This window comes from Calypte anna, chromosome 17 (genome assembly GCF_003957555.1).
Source record: "Calypte anna isolate BGI_N300 chromosome 17, bCalAnn1_v1.p, whole genome shotgun sequence".
Classification (NCBI taxonomy): Eukaryota; Metazoa; Chordata; class Aves; order Apodiformes; family Trochilidae; genus Calypte; species Calypte anna.
The window spans coordinates 7,247,742-7,266,325 of record NC_044262.1 but is presented as its reverse complement, the minus strand read 5'-3'; the positions used below and the strand labels follow the sequence as shown (position 1 = coordinate 7,266,325).

At 44.5% G+C, this 18,584-nt stretch overlaps 1 protein-coding gene across 4 annotated transcripts in view; it reads left to right on the top strand.

Moving 5' to 3' along the window:
• CRB2 (crumbs cell polarity complex component 2) overlaps nucleotides 1–18,584 on the top strand; it is a 57,586-nt gene that overhangs the window by 23,773 nt on the left and 15,229 nt on the right. For all 4 annotated transcript variants that reach the window (XR_003988248.1, XM_030460965.1, XM_030460966.1 and 1 more), the window contains 5 exons: nucleotides 7,526–8,227; nucleotides 10,337–10,532; nucleotides 11,064–11,203; nucleotides 11,641–11,823; nucleotides 12,725–12,838. Coding sequence is in view for 3 of the 4 variants with exons in the window: in XM_030460964.1 (XP_030316824.1) it covers nucleotides 7,526–8,227; nucleotides 10,337–10,532; nucleotides 11,064–11,203; nucleotides 11,641–11,823; nucleotides 12,725–12,838 (1,335 nt within the window). In the remaining variant the exon portion in view is untranslated. The remainder of the gene's footprint in view (nucleotides 1–7,525; nucleotides 8,228–10,336; nucleotides 10,533–11,063; nucleotides 11,204–11,640; nucleotides 11,824–12,724; nucleotides 12,839–18,584) is intronic.

Genomic DNA, 18,584 nt, shown 5'->3' with positions numbered 1-18,584 from the left:
TACCCTTGTGTGCAATTTCTTATGCTCCCTGAAAAAGATAGCTCTGTTTCTTCTGGAAAGGGTGGCTGGAGATCTGCTGGGCCTAGACATCTGTTTTAGTCATCTAGGGATTATAAGGTCATGTAAGGAACATCTCCAACCTTTTACTGGAAAGTATGATTGGGACTGAACCATCCTCCTTATCCTCTCCTCAGCACTGCCAGGCAGGTAGCTGCACCAAAAACCTGTTTGGTGTCAACGGGGCAAGGAATGGTCAGTGACATGAAGTGGAGGTAAAATGTGGAGAATATGCAGAAAATACAAAGTGCCTTTTCTCTACTGAGCACTGCATATGACATTTTTTCACTTTAGTGGGTGATGTTTATGTACTTCTTGAGAGATGGGGAAAGTTTTCAGCTTTACCTTTGATTCCCCATCAGTCTTTTTTGTTTGGTTTTTTCCCCTCCCTCCAAAGCCTCCTTGGATTCCCTTCTGATCACCTCAGACTATGAATATGGAAGTCAAAAATACATTTTGATTTTTCTCGGTTTGGTTTTAGGTTTTTTTTTCCCCCTTATACCAGTTTCTTTGTCTGGTGCATTTGCTCCAAGTGCCTGGAATTCCTCTGGCCATTGGGAAGCAGCAGGACTGTCTTTTGTATCTTGTAACCATGGCTACTGGCTTGGAGTGTGAAGCAGTTCTGGTGGCTTTGTACCCTGCAGAAGGAAGGCCCATGGCAGACCTGGGGTGGCTCAGCATGGGGCTGCCAGGGATCTGGTGTGTTTCTGGGCACTTGGGCTGTGTGAGCAGTGCACAGGTTGCTTTTCATTCGTGGGTAAAGCTGTTCTCAGGAACAGTGATTTACTGAGACCATTGCTTGCTTTTGGAGTGCAGGTGGATGGTACATCTTGCTACAGCCAGGAGAGCTCAAGGGAAGCAGTAATATCCATGGTCTTTCCACCTGCTCCTGTTTTACCAGGAGAATTCTGCCAGATTTTAGCTGTAGTGAATGGTGGTATTTATGTAGCACTTGTAGAATTTTTAAGGCCATAAGGAAATACGTTTTCTTGCCCTTGGGAGGCAAATGACTACTTTTATTTTATTTCAAATTGCCTCAGTCTAAATGTCATTGAAGCAGAGTGGCTAAGTTACTTATTCAGATTTCTTGAGGAAATTCTGGTTGTCCAGATGGCTGTAACCAGAAGAGCATCCTGCAGCCAGAGCCACAGGACCATGATCACAGACATGAGGTGTCTCATGGAAGCTCCAGAGGGACAGTGGTGCAGAGTCTGCATGTGACTCCAGTGCTGCTGCTGCCTGTGTGATGGGTAGAACAGCTCTCAGCTTAACTTGGGTTGTAAAGGAGATCCTGGAGGGCAGAACTAAGTTCCCACACCTCCAGCCAGCAGCAGTTCAAATACCTTTGGCCTGGAAAATGTTTTGGGCACCTTTTGAGAGAACACAAGCTGACTCAGCCTTTTCTCTGGCAGTTTGTTACCTGCTCTAATGCAAGCTCTTGAGATTAGGAAGGACACACAGTTTAAATCTTGCTTCAAAACACAAAACCAAATGCACCCTTCCAGCTGGTTGGTTGGTTGGTTGTCAGTATATTTAAATAAGAATTGGAAATTAAATCTTGTCACTCGGTCTGATTAGGTGAATACACAGGAAACTCCTGCCTCAGTGTTTGATCTGTGGAAATGGCTGAGAGATCAGAGAATGTGCAAACCATGAAGGTCAGCTTGGAGGCGTGTTTAGTAAGGGAAAATACTGGGATGGCACAGAGGCACAGAAGATCAAAGAGTTACTGTGGCAATATATGCAGCACTATCATAAAACATAGATTGATAGCTCCTTTCTCCAAGTTCTAGAAGCAGGGTAGTAGCAGTTACATCTTCAAATCTGCATCGAAACAGTGAACAGATAAGAAAAACAAGCTTGCTGGATACTTGTTCTGTGTTAAGTTTAATTCCCTGAAGTATTCTTTGTGATTAATGCTGTTGATGCCTCTGACCACATCATTGGCACTACTCAGCCCTGTGGATTGCTGCCCACACTGGGCACCATTCAGCAATTCACTGGGCAGGCTGGGTGGGAGAGAGCCAGGAATCTGCATTCTGCTTCTTTGAAGTCCTAAATGTTATGCATATTTCACCAGGGGAAACTGAGCTATCTTATGCCTGTTAATGAAAGGCTATTGGGTTAGGCCTTTATTCAATTCTATATCAATATTTTACACTAGTAGCCTTTGTGCATCTCTCTGGCATGAAAAAGCTGTGATACCAAAAATGTGATGTACAAATGTGGTCTGGAATTTGTTGGTCTCTGGTAAGAAAGAAAAACAACATTAATAGTAGTCTGGGAAGTGGTGAAAGCACAATATCCATCTCAAACTTCAGATGGGAAAAACTGGAGTCTGAGCTGTGTGCAGGGGCTTCACTAGGGGGCTGAGGTTGGTATCCAAACTGGTGGTTGCCTAAGGCACTGTGTGCTTAATCTACCAAAGCTCTATGAGTTCTATCAAAGCCATGAGTAGTAAGGCTCTTTCCAAAATGACTCTTCTGAAAGATGCTATGGGCTTTCCTGGGATCCCTGGAGTCTTGCTGGGCCCTTTATTCTGTATTGTGGAGGTGCTACCTGCTGGCTGCCAGAATTGATTTTTGATTATCTAATCTTTATTTTGAGGGTTTTTTTGGTAATAGTCTTGCTTCACAGAGATTGTCAGATCTGCTAAGATGATAACCTGAGATGATAAAGATGATGTTTAGGTTCAGCCAGCAGCTAGTGTCTCAGCCTGTGTTTTCACTGAAGTATCATTTCTCCCTTTTACACTATTTGTGCAATGATAAAAGTCATTAAATAGTTACCATGGAAAAATGGAGAGGAAGAACTTGAGTCTGGGCGTGAGGGTCTTAAGGGGACTTGAATGTACCTGATCCAAAGGGTGACATCACCTGATCATGAGACCAGGAGATTGCAACAAAAATTGATGCCCACATCCCATTTTGTGATATTGAATAGAAACCCCATTTTTAAAGCAGCTGCCATAAGGTGCCTGTTTAACATGTTGAAGAGGAATACAAGTTATGGAATACTTTAGACAGTGTGGAAAATCAGAGCCAATTATTAGCATCTTGTGAGCTTGTCAAGACCTTGTTTCTGATGCCAGCATTACTTGGAGCAAGTGCTTTGCTGGGGTCTGGGAAGAAAGGGTTTAATGTCTGTGTGTCAAGGGGCTTGTACAGCCCTGGGATGTGTAAAGCCACCTAAAAAGGCCTTGTTACATTCCCTGGACAAGTACACTGAAGGTGTTTGATTTCATTTTGTCCTCACCTTCCCTAACACTGTGCTATCCTTCCAAAGATACCAGGGATGAGGGAAAGAGAGGGTGAAGGGCATGCAAGCCCCCTGCCAGGCCCACCCAGTCCTGGTTTATGGATCCTGGGAACAGGCCATGGTCTGTGTACCCTTTCACTAATCCTTCACACTGACCAGGATAGGGAAAGATCAGCAGAGGTCAGCAGGGATTTACTAATATAAGCACATGCCTTCCTGTTGTCATGGAGACATAACTCTTTCCATTCCTTTATTCAGAGTTTATTTAGTAGTTGTGTTACTCTGATGCTTGAGGTGGGGGGGTTCCCTTTCTGCCCTGGGTCTTGGGAAGCTGCTAGGGTGAGCTCAGAAACACAGCCTGGGGAGGGTTCAGGCACCTGAAGATTCCTCTGGCTCAGTGATCATTGCTGCTGGGGAGCTGCTGGTCTCACCTCTCATGCAGTGCATGGGTATTTGGAGCTGGGTATTTGCAGGAAGTACTCCTGACTCTGCTTAGAATCTTTGTTTTTGTGGAGATTATATTGTTCCATTTGAACAACATGATGAATATGGTTTAAAACAATCAAACAGAACATTAATCACTTGTCAAAATTCTCCTTCAGTATGAAGGAAACAGGGTCATCTCTGGGCTGATAACCCCCAGTGCAGTGCCACTTCCCTGTTGGAATTTTAAGTGGCCATTAGAAGCACCTCGAAGGGAGTTATCAGTGAAGCAGTGTGAGGAGTTAAAATCTTTGGGTACCATGGGTGAGAGTTAAGGGGACTTCAGGAATCAACAGCTTAAAGTGCAAAATTAAAGTGAGGGGGAGGTCCGTGGAGGCACCAGTCACCTTCCATGAGGTCAGGGTAGCTGCAGCCTGAGAGCATCCCTCCAGCCTCTGCTGGTGTTTCTTGAGCCTTTGAAAAAAAACAAAAATCCAAAACCAGAAGCCAGTGAGCAATGGTAAAGCAGCATCTCACAAGCTGTCAAGTAATAAATGACTGAAGCTCTTTGTCCTGCTTGTCTTACACAACAGAAACTCAATGTTCTCCAATGAAACCTTTGGCCAGCAGTGCCTATACCATGTCAGGTATAGGGGAAGCTGTGAACAAGTTATTTCAATGTAACTCATAGTGTGAGGGAAATCACCAGGGAGATTTCATCTCTGTGAGGACAAAATTGAGGGGGTTCATTTGTTGTTTTAAAGAAAAGGACAGAAACCTTGCTACAGCTCCCTGAGAACCACCTCCCACACTGTCTTTATCACTTCCCACACCTCTCTCTGCCAGGGCTGTGCTCCAGCATCTTGTCCCAGGTCACTGAAATAGGATATTGCCCAGGACTCTGGGAGAGAAGCACTACCAGGGGGATCTCAGGTTGCCCAGCATCTTATCAATGTCTGATTTCTCTTTTTATGGCAGGAAAACTCACTTTTGCAACTGCCTTTGACAGGATCACTTAGTAAAGGTATAAAGTATAAAATTATTAAAGCCAATTGTTAAAACAAAGCCTGGTAATGCAGCTTGTTTGCCTTAAAGTGATACAGAGGGTCACAAACCTCATCCATTAGGGAAAATCTTGTCAGCTACCTTTAAAGTGTAAAACCAGACCTGCCCTGACAGAGCTCAATGAATGCTTTATATGGGACTCTGTCAGCCTTTGAAGTTCCTCCTAATTCACCCCTAAATGCCTGGAACCTATTTTTCAAAGAAGCTGTAGTCTTCTCCAGTTTCATTTCAGAGTAGGGTTGCAGTATAGTATGACTGTATTATTTTATTTTACTTTTTCACTTAAAAACTCACTGATTCATTTTCTTCCTGTGAAATGTAAAAGGAAAAATGCTGAATGTCATTGTTAATCCAGCAACCACTACTTTTGTGGAAAACTTTTTATAAACTTTTGTCATCCAGAAACTTCTTTGTCTTGATTTTCACCATTTTCTTGAAACAGCATAGTCTGAGTTACAGGTTTTTGTGGTTGGTATATAGTGCAGCAGGAAAACCTAATTTATTCATTTTGTTTGATAGTATTTTGTGGATATTCATATGCTGTTTGTTTTCCTGTAATAATCTGTTCTGAAATTGAGGGGCCTTACTGTATGCTATGGGACAGATGGATGGAAATAACAATAACAGAGTTAAAAACAACCTACATGTCCTTTCCCAAGCTAGGTGGTTCTAAGCCTTTGATACCATTTAGTACACTGAATTATTGCAGAATTTCCTGGTGATATCACAAGAGTTGTACTCCTCTCACTGCTGAATTCCCCCTTTGTGACATCACTCTGAAACAAATTTTGTTTTGAATTGGTGTCTCATCTCTGGGAAATTATTTAGCCAGAATTCAGCATTGCCACTGAATGAATATTGGGGACATAGTATATTTCCATAGTGGCACATTTGGGAAATATTCCAGTATAAGTATAGGCACAGTAAATACAGGGGAGTGGATGTGATACAATCTCAGAGCAGTGCTGTTGATGTGCCTGTCACCTCTGGTGAGAAGGGCAAACATGTGGGTAATTTTCTGCAAGCTGCAGTTCACAGAATAATTTGAAGTTATTTAGATATTGTTTCAATTCTTGGGATTTGCTTTGCAGCCTGCATGCCTTATGAGCAGTGGTATTACTTCAGGATGCTTTTTTTCAAGAAAGGAACATTTTCCTCTAAAATGAGGTCCCGTTAAAGTCATTACTTTTAGACATAACATAATAGGTAACTTTTTGGCTATAAAAATAGCTAAAGCTAGTAGGGTAACAATGGAGGAACCCAGCTTTTCTCTTAAAAGGTACAAAAAGGTATGTCTGTTATAAAGAACTTTGGAAAAGACAGGAAATAGCAAAGGGATTTCTTGTTTACCTTTATTTGCAAGAAGCATTCAGCCTCTCTGTGTAACAGTGGAAGCAGAAGGCTGTGCATGAAGCTGTTGAAATGACTGCAGCCTGTCCCCACTACCAGTGCTTGGTGACTCTGCTGAAGTGTGAATTTCTTTGCAGATGGATCCTGCTGCAAACTGAAGTTGTTCTGAGCATGCAGTGGACTTGGTTTCTTTTTTTTATTTATCACAGACTGTGCTCCTGGCCTGTGGGAAGTGGTTACTCATTAAGTGTACAAAGGCTCACATCTCCTGCCTAGTAAAGCTCTTTTGCAAATAGCTCTTTCCTGGGCTCCCACTCTAATTGCTACAGAGATTCCAGGCAGATTCCGTCATCCCTGTTTTCTGCCTGACTGGGAATCTGAGAATAAAAGGGTTGATGGCAGAATAATGGGATTGCTGGACAGTGCAGTGCTCAGCAGCTCTCCCCAGCATCACATGAGAGAGGAGGGGAGGGGTGGGCTGTAGAGATGATGCTGGGAAGAGAAAGGGCTGTCTAAATCCCTGGGCACCCTCTCCCCTCTTAAAAGAAGACTTAGGAACTCCACAGTCTTCTGGTGGGAGGAATCTGGGGGAGGTCAGGGCAGGGGCAGGCTTTTGTAAACCAAAGTCTTCTACAAATCCTTTTCAGGCCCTGAGCCGGATGCCTCCACCTTCAGGTACAAAGAGACTGAGGAGTTGGTGGGGCAGTGAGTTGATAGAAAACCACTGACACAGATTAACTACTGGGTGTGTAGAAGGTGCACCAAAGCAAGGCAAACATGACCAAAAATGGGCTGGGATAATGATGGCATGAATAAAAGAATCCCTAAGGTCATCTGAGAAGTGATGCTGGGGGGTGTGATCCTGGCAGACCCTGAGCATGGAGCATGGCACATTCTGACATTTCTCAGCTGGCAGTGAGGGCAGGGAGGTGTCAGAGTATCTGCCAGATCTGCACTCTGGTGGAATTTCCTGGGGACTGCTGAGCCCTGCCAGTGAAAGGGGGCATTGAATGGTAAACAAAGTTCACCTTCTGCATGGATTTAGGGTGATATGTTTCACTGCTCTCAAAGTGACCCAGGGGTGAATAAGCACAACTGAAGTGGTTTGTTTGTGAGTGCCTCCTGAAAAACAGCCATCTGGTCACCCAACTTTGCAAGAAATCCCTGAATTGCCACCATTTGAAGGTGTGTTGTGTTGCCTTCTTTGCTGTAGACGTTTCCTCTCCAGTATCATTCCCAGCTGGTGGGCAGAGGGGCCCTTGCAGTGTGGGATCCAGGTGGGCAGCTCTGAGCTCTGTGTGGTGATCAGCAGCAGAACTTTCTTCTTAAAGGTTACAAATGATGACTAACAGAAAGTCTCTTTTCTCAACAGGAACCTCATACTCTGAAAATGATGGCAGCTGTTCCTCATCCCCATGTGAAAATGGTGGGAGCTGTAAGGATCTGGAAGTGGGATACCAGTGCACCTGCCCCATGGAGCCTGTAGCCTACACAGGCACAAACTGTGAACACCTCTATGATGCATGCCTAGAACATGAGTGTCCTGCCCCAAGGATTTGCAATGGGACTCCAGGACTCCTGGAATACCAGTGTGTGTGTCTGCCTGGCTTCACAGGTGTTGACTGTAACACTGACATTAATGAGTGTGAGAGCAGCCCCTGCAAAGATCCAGGGTCTGATTGTGTAGATGGGATAAATGGGTACACCTGTGAATGCCAAACAGGACAGGATGGAGAAGGCTGCCAAACAGAGAGCTCCCTGTGCTCCAGCCAGCCCTGCCTAAACAATGGGACATGTATGGAGGGTCTTGGGGACTATACCTGCATCTGCCAGCCTGGCTTCACTGGGGCCGACTGCAGGGACAACATCAACGAGTGTGCCTCCAGCCCCTGCCAGAACGGGGCCATCTGCAGGGACAGGCTGGGCCACTACAGCTGCTTCTGTGTGCCAGGCTTCCAGGGCTACAACTGTGAGATTGACATCAACGAGTGTGCCTCCAGGCCCTGCCAGAACAATGGCAGCTGCCTCAATGAGATGGATCACTACTTCTGTGTGTGCAGCCCTGGATTCACAGGTACCTTTCCAGCTCAGGTACCAGCTGGGTGCTTCACTTTCACCTCACTGTTGGTGCAGTTCCATGATTTCCCTGCTGCTCTTCTCCCTGTTAGTAGCTGTCCTGAGAAGATGTTGTTTTACAGCTATGAGACTAAAATCTCTGTAGCACAGTTAATGTTTCTGGAGTGTTGGATGTTGTGTGTGAATAATGGTGTAGGGCTTGTTGCTGAGGCTTTGATTTCCACGAGTGGTGTGGATGGTGAGAGATGTGGATCTAGGAGTGAAAGTGAGGGGCCTGGTTGAAACTTGGAGTACTAGATACAGTGTAGATGTGATTAGTTCTCAGTATGAAATTAAGGGAGATACAGGAGAACTTCACTATCAGTGTTCCAAATATAACTTATCTCTGCCTGTCAGTAGTAGTTGTGGTCCTGGGGGGTTTCTCTGAGGGAAGTGGCCTTTTTGGAGTTAAAGAGCTTTCAGTTGGAGATTTCTTTTCCAATTCTTTCACCCTTGGCAAATGTTTTTTGGCATGTGACATAAGTATCAGTTTCTTGTGCATCTGTGCTAATGGTGATGTGGAGAGTAATTTCCACCTGTAAGTTATCTGTGAGGAAGGGAGGTGTGGGGGGTTCCCTTTCCCCAGCCCTGTTTATCAGAGTGGAATGCAGCTGTACTGGGCCCATGTCTGCCTGGTACCACCTAGCACATGAACTTTCTCAGCCTTGCACATTGTCACAAACTGAAGTGTTTAAAGAGCTGGGTTGCTGTGAAGGAATGCTGCTGATTACCAGTGGAATGAGGAGAAGTTACATCAGGAATGCAGTCCCTGATGCTGACTCACTCTCTGATAAAAATGAACAGAAATGAAGGGGGGAAAAAAAGCAGAATTTCTCTGTAGGCCCTAAGATTACAAATGATTGTAGAATAAAGGATAGTTCTGTCTTTGCAAATCAGTTTCTTTTTTTATTATATGCTGAATCCTCAGGTCAGGATTGTGGCATTCCCCTGCCAAGGAAGTGCTAAAATGCCCCAGGCAGCTGGGGGAGCTTGTGCTCCAAGTTATTCTGATGTAATGTGTGAGGCTTTGCTTATGATCCCGTGCTTTATCCAGAGGTTCTGTTGCTGTTGGCCAGCAAGGCCAGGTTGTGTCCTGGTTCTTGGAACTGGAATCTGGGTGAAGGAAGTTTTGTGTGGGTATTGGCAGGTTTGAAGCAGCAGATTAGGGGCCCCACATTCCGTCAGGATTAGGACAGCCATGTCCTCTGGGTGGTCAGGCTCTGCCAGGAAGGGGAGATTAGATGGACTGGCAGGTGCCACTGGGATGGCTGAGGTCTGGAGGTGATGCCAGGCCAGGGACTCAGGTGGAATGTAGCTGCTTAGAAGTCATGCAGAAGGTGTGTTCTGTTAGGGAAAGTTGAGACTTTGAGCCCAAAATGTGTGACTTACTGTTAGATTTGACTAGTAGTGTTGGAGCCACCACCTAATTTTTCATAGCATTTCAGAATAAATTTATGAATATCTAATATAACTGTGACGAGTATTTTGCACTACTTTAATGCTTTTTTCCTAGGTATCTAAAAGCAAGTTACAAATATTATTTAAACAAATGAAGCAGAGCTATATTGTATCTAAATGCTTAACACTGACTAGCAGTCTAATTCTTCTCTTCCCATCCTTGTCCTCCCTGCCCTCAAGGGATCTCAAGCCAAAATATCTATAATTAGATTTTTAAAGACTATTTTTAAGATCAAGATTTAATGGCTTCCTCAGAAAAGGGATGTAACTTGTGAAGTGCTACTTGTGTAGTGTAATGTTTGTGAAGTGTAACTTGTGATTGAATGAAAGAGACCAAATGAATGAATGAAAGAGACTAAAGCTTGGCAAAGACTGGAAACTTTTTCATTTTGGTAGGCTAAAATCCAGAAATCCATACAGAATGATGTTATTTGCAAGTAGATTTATTAATTTATAAGAATCACATGCTCCCACTATTCTTATGATAAAATTAGAACTAGATCATTCTGCTTGCCAGTTTATTGCTTGTGGTTCCAGCTCAGAAGTCCAGGCAGTGCAGTTGTACTTTTCTGGATTTGTAACACAGATATTTCTCTGTTTTGTACCAAAGGTGTAAACTGTGATGCTGAAATAGATGAGTGTGCTTCAGACCCTTGCCAGAATGGGGCCCTGTGCAACGATCATGTTGGGTTCTACACTTGTACCTGTGCACCAGGGTACCAAGGCACCCACTGTGAGCTGGACATCAATGAGTGTGTGAGCCAGCCCTGCCAGAACAATGGGACATGTCAGGACCTCATTAACAGGTGAGAAATCAGTGTTGGTTGGGCAGTTAGATAACAAAATTCATCTTACTTGGTGTAACCTGTGAAAATTAGAGTAGAAATCTGTGGTAAGAATTGGATTTTCTTAAATGTACATCCCAGTGGCAGTAACTGAGAGTGTTTTATGGCAAAAAGCAAGGCCCTCCCAGTAGCAGAACTCCTGGGATGCTTAAAGTAGGAAAAATTTGCTGTCAGTGCTTCCAGCTGGCATATCAGACACAAGGGGGATTGATTTGCAGAGCATGAACAGCAGAGGCAGCTGTGTGTCTGAATTTACAGACACCTGTGTGTCTGAATTTACCTTTTCACAGATCAGGTGTGAACTGGGAGGTTGCTGGGGGTTGGCTGCTCACTCATTGGTTGATCCTCTTGGTGCAGATGGAGCTGTCCTTGTGTGCTGCCCCACACGTGGGTATGGGGACTGGCAGCTTAGCTCCATTTGCTCTTTTCTTCATACTGGGCTTTGCAGTCAAGCTAAGAGCTTATGCATGGCTCTGTGTCACTGCCCCACAGCTACCATTGTGACTGCAGTGACACGGGCTTTGAGGGGGACCACTGTGAGCTGGACATCCTGGAGTGTGCCTCTGAACCCTGTCTGAATGGTGCCACCTGCATTGAGGGGATAAAAAACTACAGCTGTGCCTGCTGGCCAGGTAGGTTAGAAATCTATTTTGTGGTGCTGGCATGTTGGAGAGCTGCAGTGGAGAGCATGTGTTCTATTGCTCTGGTGAAGAAGTAAAGAATTGCTGTGTGCTCTGTGTGATCTTCCATTGTCTGAAACAGCAAAGCTGCCACTGCTGCCCTTTGGAGCCCATCTCAAGATCTGATTGACCTCATTGCTGGGAAATGCCCCCTGATTGTGAATTATAAAATTTTGTTTTTCTTTTCTGTTTTTTTTTTTCTATCATGAAGTAATACTTTGCTGTAAATTGTTTAGCTCCTGTCTGACACAGTGATGAAGGTGGAGGGTGCTGGGACTCCCTGTTAGATGAGCTGCAGTGTCCTTGGGGTGTCATTCTCACCTTCAGTTATTCGGGACACTAATTCCAGTGGGGCTGTGTGTGACATTGACACTGATGTCTCCTGGCAGGCTACACAGGGCAGGACTGTGAAGAGGATGTGGATGAGTGTGCCTCAGGTCCCTGCCACCACGGGGGGGTCTGCCTGGAGCGCTCCAACCCCACCCACTACGGGACACGACCTGACTTCCCTGGGCAGTTCAGCTACAGCCAGGCAGCTGGGTTCCTCTGCTGGTGCCAGCCAGGCTTTGCAGGTGAGCTGTGCAGTGAACCTCTCTCCTCCCTGCACCCCAGAGATGCTGCCTGGTTTGCCTGGTTAGGAATGGAGCAATGTTATCTGTGCAACAAAAATCACTTCAGTGCTGGTACTGCAGAGGGGTGGCAGCCTGGTGCATCAGGATGGTGCTTTGGTTCTCATTCTCTGGGAGCACTTACAGCTCTCTGATTGTCAGCCCCTGTCCAGAGCTTGTCTCCAGCCTATGCACTTCACAAGGGCTTTGATGAGTGCCCTCTGGCTATGCAGATGCCAGGGTGGTTTCTCTTTGTCACTCTTGTGCATATGGCAGAATTCATCCCTGCAGGAGATCTGTGAAATAGCCTCATCAGAGGAAACCTAATTCCATAGGGTCCCAGATAACTATTTCAGGTGTGTCCTTGATGAGGCTACTCTCATGACAGCAACTGTAATCAGAGTGGGTAGGAGAAGAGGGGGGGATCTTGACATCTTGGTCGTGGAGCTAGAAGAGCTGTGGATGTTCAACTGAAATGTCAGCATTTCCCTGTTTTTTAGATATGTGTAAAAGGCTGAATTTAACAGTTGGGGAAATTCTCTGGTAGGTGGGGCTAAACAGTAGTATACTGGGGGGAGAAAAATAAAGAGTTTGTTCCATTATTGCACAATTAGGAATGGTTTAGAAGTTCTGATCTTGCCACTGCTTCCTTTCATGACACTGGAAAGTCATTTGACCTTTCCATACTTCGTTTTCCCTAATTGTTTTGGTGGATAGTATCTGTTTTCCAGTGTCTGGAGAGACATGCTGTTGTTCAAGAAATGATTTTGCATTTACAGATGACAGGCAGTGCAAAAAATTACAAATGCATTTGTCATTCAGACTCTTTCTTTGGCTGATGCCTGTTTGTGTTTTCACTGTAAAGGGGAGACCTGCTTGACTGACATTGATGAGTGTGAGTCCCAGCCCTGCCAGAATGGAGGGCTCTGTGTGGACCTTGTGGATGGCTTCCTCTGTCACTGCCTGCCAGGGTATTCAGGTAATGTTGGTGAAGGGGGTGGCTGGAACTTGGGTCCTTCTGGTTAACTGGTGCTGGATTCCAGCACTGAGTAGCCCAGGCTGCTGAGCAGGACTGGGGTGAGCTGCTGGTAGTGTTGGGGTGCCTGCAGGTTGGGGCTCAAGCTCCATGGGAAAGCTTTGTGGTTTTGGTCAAGGAAGTTGGTGGGCTATGAAACAGATTTTTTTTTTTTTCTAGGGGATTGTATCAAGGTGATCAAAACCAGCCTTCAAATCAAAATAAAGGATGCTTAACATTCTAGTTGTCACAAGCTACTGACTGTAGCAGGTTGGATCACCAGCACATAAATATCTGTAAAACATCTCCATTCCCTCACTGCCCTGGATGATAAGAGCCAGTGATGTTTGGCTGGAGGCAGTAATCTGCTATGTTAGGAGGTCAAAAAGTCTTCATGATGTGAGCAGATGAAGCCTTTCTGTTTACAAGGGAATGGGGAGTCTGGATTCTTACACAACTGCCCTGCCTGACCCTGGTGGGTCTTGTTTTCTAGCTGAAAATCTAAGGGACAGTGAACACTGCACATCAGCTCTGTTGAGAAGGTACACTACTAGCTGATCCTTAACCTCAGCTTCGTTTAACATGGTTGTTCTCAGTCTCCTACATCTTTAAATTTGATATGTACTTTCTTTTGAGCAAATTAATACCAAAGAAGTAGTTGAGAAGAAAGGTGATCCCCAGCACAATCTTGTGTTTGTGTTTTTGAAGTGAATGTAACTCCGCAGTGTTCCTAGGCTGCCATCTCGTGGGAAAAAGAAAAATCTGAAGCCAGAAGAAAACCTTGTCCTTTAACCTCTTGAAAATAGCAGGTGGCAGCGTTCCAGAGGCAGTTTTAGGCCTGTATTGCATGGGAAAGTTTGTTTTCCTTGTGTGATCATAGTGGCGCAGCTCTGTTGGCCTAACTCTGCCCAGCTCTTTCCTGGGAAGACCCATTACCCAAGTACTTCTGCTTCCAGAAGCCCAAATCAGCTTAGTTAACACCTGCTGTAATTAGTCTGAATTTTTGGGGGATCTTCTGGTCTATCTTGTTTGCTTTGCTGAGTTTGCTAATTGAGACTCAGCCAAGAAAAATTTGCTTTTGTAGGGGAGGTCTTTGAAAACAGGCTTTTATCTGAGCTCTTTATTGCTACTTTCTTAGGTGGATACAGTGCTGTGCTGAACTGAGATCTTCTCCAAAGAGCTGGTTTAAAGTTTATCCTTCCTGTCAGAACTCCAGCTCAGAGATGTGCTCTGTTCCCTTGGTTTCCTTCTGTGCTCCAGCACCCTCTGAGTTCACAATTTCTTTGCCCTTTGCAGAACTGCAGATCTGTTTAATCCTTTCCAATTCTTAGCATGCTCATGGGCAGAAAAGCTGACAGAAGCACAGGGTGATGGGCAGAGGAGTGCTGGAGTTCATTCTGTTGCATCAAATTTGGGTTCATTAGTACTTGAAAGGGATTAAAAGCAGGTTGCTCTTCTGGATATTGCTTTTGGTGAAGGACTTTGTCTCAGCTGAGGTACTTCTGACACATTACCACAGAGAAGGGCTGGGAGCAGTCTGAGATCAGTGAGTGTGTGTGGAGGAGTGGAGCTGACAGGGAAATAATAGCAATTAATCTCCCCTCCTTTGTCAATTAATCCCAGTACAGTCATGCTGGGTAAACAGCTTATTACTTCATATTAGGATCACAGAACAACTTTGTGAAGCTTCCCATAATGTTTCTGTTCAAAACACATTTCTGTGGCAGCTTAGATCTGCCATGAACTTGGGTCTAAGCTGCCTCTGCCGATTAAAGTGAACTTGCTACTCTGAAGAATGCTTTCTTGGGGCAGCAGGGGTTCTTTCTGTAATTTTTTTTTCTTCACTGAGGAATTTGGGGAGTGTTGGGATAACAATGTGAGTCAGGAGAAATTCTTTCTTTGCAGATTAACTGCCTCAGTGCTGTTTCAGGCTACATCAGTGCCAGGAGATGAGCTGGCTCTCTCTGAAATGCAGCTGTGGCAGCAGTGGTGCCTCTTTCCTGAGAAAGCTGCATACTAGGACCTGAAGAGTGTTCAGTGTGTCCATTTGTGCTTTAGTAGGGGATGTACCCTGAGAGGATGCAAGAAATGTGAATGGAAAGCTTGCATAGGTACTAAAAGAAATGAGAAGGAGAATGAATCCTTGATACTGGAAATTATGTCATCTGTGGTCAAGAGAAAAAGTGTCTTTTAAGAAAAAAACCCAAAGTGGATTCTTTAGGAATAGTTTCAATCCATTCTGTGTGCACCAGGCACCAGGTTAGGCCAGGACATGAGACAGGGAACTCCATTTGAAATGGAAACTGATTTTTAATACAGTCACTTACATGGAATTTGGCTCATTTGTTCTTTAAAAACATCCCAGTGGCCTGAGTGCTGGTGGTAGCCTGACTGAGAGAGGCAGAGCACCAGCATTTCAATTCCAGACATCCCTTGGCAGTGGCACCTTGTGATCATGGTGAATTCAGGGCTTTTTTGCACATGGTTGTGGAATGCTTCTACTTTCATGAGAAATCAGAGGGTGATGAGGTGGTAAATTTGGGAGGGATTGTAATTGTGCTTCAATATCACAGGAGTGCTTATTGACCATTTTACTTTGTTCAGCCCTGATGTCTCTGTCAGATGTCCTTAGAGAAGTGGATACTTTCTGTTAGCCAGCTATAAATGGTTCCTCTGTAAGAGTGCTAACCCAGATCAAACAGGCTTGAAATCCTGGGTCATGGGTCATGAAATAAATGGGAGATGCTTCTTCCTTCTAACCACCTTTGGGGAGATTTAATTTTTTGTGCAGTTATTTCCTGATGTCAGATTTGGTTTAGAGATGTAGCCTTCCCAGAAAGGGCAGCTAAAAGGTTAAGACAGTAAAGAGATGAGAGGACTGTTACCCCTTCAGCAGGATCCCTTTCCATAAATATAGCTGAAGGGAGCCAGGGAACACTTGGTGAGACCCACCCCTGCTTCCCTCCTGTTCCACAGTGATTCTCCCTTCTTTATCATAGCTCTATGCTTAATCTGACCTTTTGGCTTCACTGTCATATGATCAGGATGCTACAAGAGCCTATGCTTCTGTCTAGACCCTGCTTGTGTCTGGGTGTCAGGAGAACTTTGATCAAAAGTGTCCTCTCAGCTTCTGATGCTTGTGTCTGCACAGTCTGGTTTGAACTGGCCCTTGACATAGATTTTTCTGACCATGGTCAGACAGCTCACCATGGGTAAAGACTTTTTGAGAGGATTATTAGTGGTGGAGCAACTCTGATAAATTAAATTTGACTTCCTTACTAACAAAAATGGGTGAAGCCCAGCTTAATGTCATCCTTAGAATCAGGCCAGGCAAATTCTTGGGCAGGGAAGTGTCCCAGAGAAAGAGAAGAATTCTCCTATGTGTAGGTGTGGTGAGAGGGCTGTCTTCTGGTGGTGCCTACCAAGAGAGATGACTCTAAGATGTCAGCCTAGATTCACTATGTTGATTTTAACTTTTTTTGTTCTGTTTTTTTTTTTTCCACACATACAATATTATAATCAGTGCTTATTATTTTCAGTGATAATGGATTTTGCTTGCCAGGCAACTGCTTGCAGTATGTGACCTGCCAGGTACACTTCAGGAAGACTCAAGTTTCCTTCCCTTTCCTTAAGCTAGTGCAGTTACTCCTCAGTGTATGGATTGAATCAGATGTTCAGTGATCCACCCATTTTGGCTTATAAGTGGTCTCACTTAAGTATTTCATCTTGTGTGTATATATATGTGTATATATATGTACTATTTAGAATTCTTATGACTGGATTCCTCCATCCCCATTCTGTTCCATGCATTTCCAGTCAGCAGGATACAGATTGACTCTGTGTGTGTGTACATAAATACATGTGTGTGTCTATAAATCGAAATATGGGTCTTTTCAAAGGGATTTAATGTTCTTTTTTTTTTTTTTTTTTTTTGTTCTACTTTATTGTTAGATTAGGCAGCTAAGTGGGCACAAGCTGCCCATTTGTTTTCTCTTGAGCAATAACAGAGGGGTCATATTAGCTGATACAGATTGTGTTTAAAATCTGTGCTAGGATAGGTCTGTGCCCACATAGGACCCAGATGGGACTATCTGATAAATACAGACTCCAAACAAACACTCGTTGTATCCCCCCCACATAAAATATCTGAAATTGACTGGCATGTTTTGATGGAGTGAAGCAAATAAAATAGTTACAAGAGTTGTAGGAATGCTTTCTTTTAATATCTTAAAATGATACTACCAGTGCAGATTCCAGGCTCTGACATGTGGGAGTTTTTGTTTGCTTGAACCTGACATTGATACTAGCAGAGACTCCAACTTTAGGGAAAAGCTCCCAGATAACATTTCTGCAAAGAAATAAGAATCTTCTCTGGGTTTTTTTACAACATGAATGTGCATGTCTGCCTCCAGGAGCTTTACAGTATGAAAGTAACCACATTAAAAAAAAGAAACAAAACCACAAAAACAAAGCAAACAAAAGCAAAACAAAAAACCCAACCAATCACCAAACAAACCAACCCAGAACCACACAGAGATAAGTGAGATTGTGGCAGCTAATTTTACCAGGTAGTTAATGAGGAGAGTTTTGATTCTGCAGCCCTGTGTTTGAACAAGTACAGCATAATGCAGGGAATCTCCTTCCACCCGGTTTGATCAGAGGAGCTGATCACAGTAGTTCTAACCTGAAACTATGAATATTGCAGAATGAAATAACTTCTGCTCACAAATGCAGTGGGTAGGGCACAGGGAGCTGCTGGTCCCTGGTTGAGTCAGTGCTGAGTGTGCAGCAGGTTGCACTCTGCTCCTGGAGCTCTCCTTATCCTATGGTTTGGGTATAGTTGGTGTATTTCCACAGTCGTGGAAACACAGCTCTTTCCCTTAGGCTGTAAAAAAAGAAAAAAATCTGTGTTTTGGCCTTCTTAATGGAATTTGGCATATTCATGTGGGAGGCAGCAAGTGCAAGGGATTCTCTGGAGTTTTTCCTGTTGGAGCTAATGCTGTGGATCCTGCAGGGTATTACGGTGAGGCAGGGGCAGGATCTGCTGGAGTACACATTCTTCTTGTCAGCCTGACAGGGGCCAGCTGGGGAGGGATAGAGCAGGGCTGGATTAGATCTGGCTGCAGCTCTGCTATATTGGCTTCTTTCATCTCCAATCCCTTTTTGTCTGACTGGCATCAGGGAGTGCTCACACACGTTCTGCCGTTTCAGCCCAGCCTTTTGTGTCATTCCTCCCCCAAATTCGCCCCCCTTTTTTTTTTGTTGTTGTTGGTTTTTTTTCTCCCTTTACTGTCACAAATGTCCACAAGGAGTCGGACATGAAATCTGTGCTGATTGGCGTGATCCTGAAGGGAATTTTGCTGCTAGCAGGTAATGAGATCTATACAGTAATTGCAATGTGTCCTGGATGTTTGCGTGCCTGCCCAGGGCAGGGAGGTGGCTGTGCCATTAGTTGTAGCTGGAGGCATGAGAAGGAACAGGAATTGACTGGAAAGGAAGAATGTTTTTATTTTAAAGAGACCTTAAGTTTTGTCTTGGAAACTTCAGGACAAGGAATGTCTTTGTTGCCGCGAGATGAATGCGGAGCCATCAGCAGCTTTTTCAGTCTCCTCCAGCTCTGCCTCTGCTGCGGGGCTCTGCCCGGCTCCCTGCTCGGGACTGTCACCACGCAGGTGCCTCCCTCTTAGTTCTCTGCAGCATTACTTTGGCT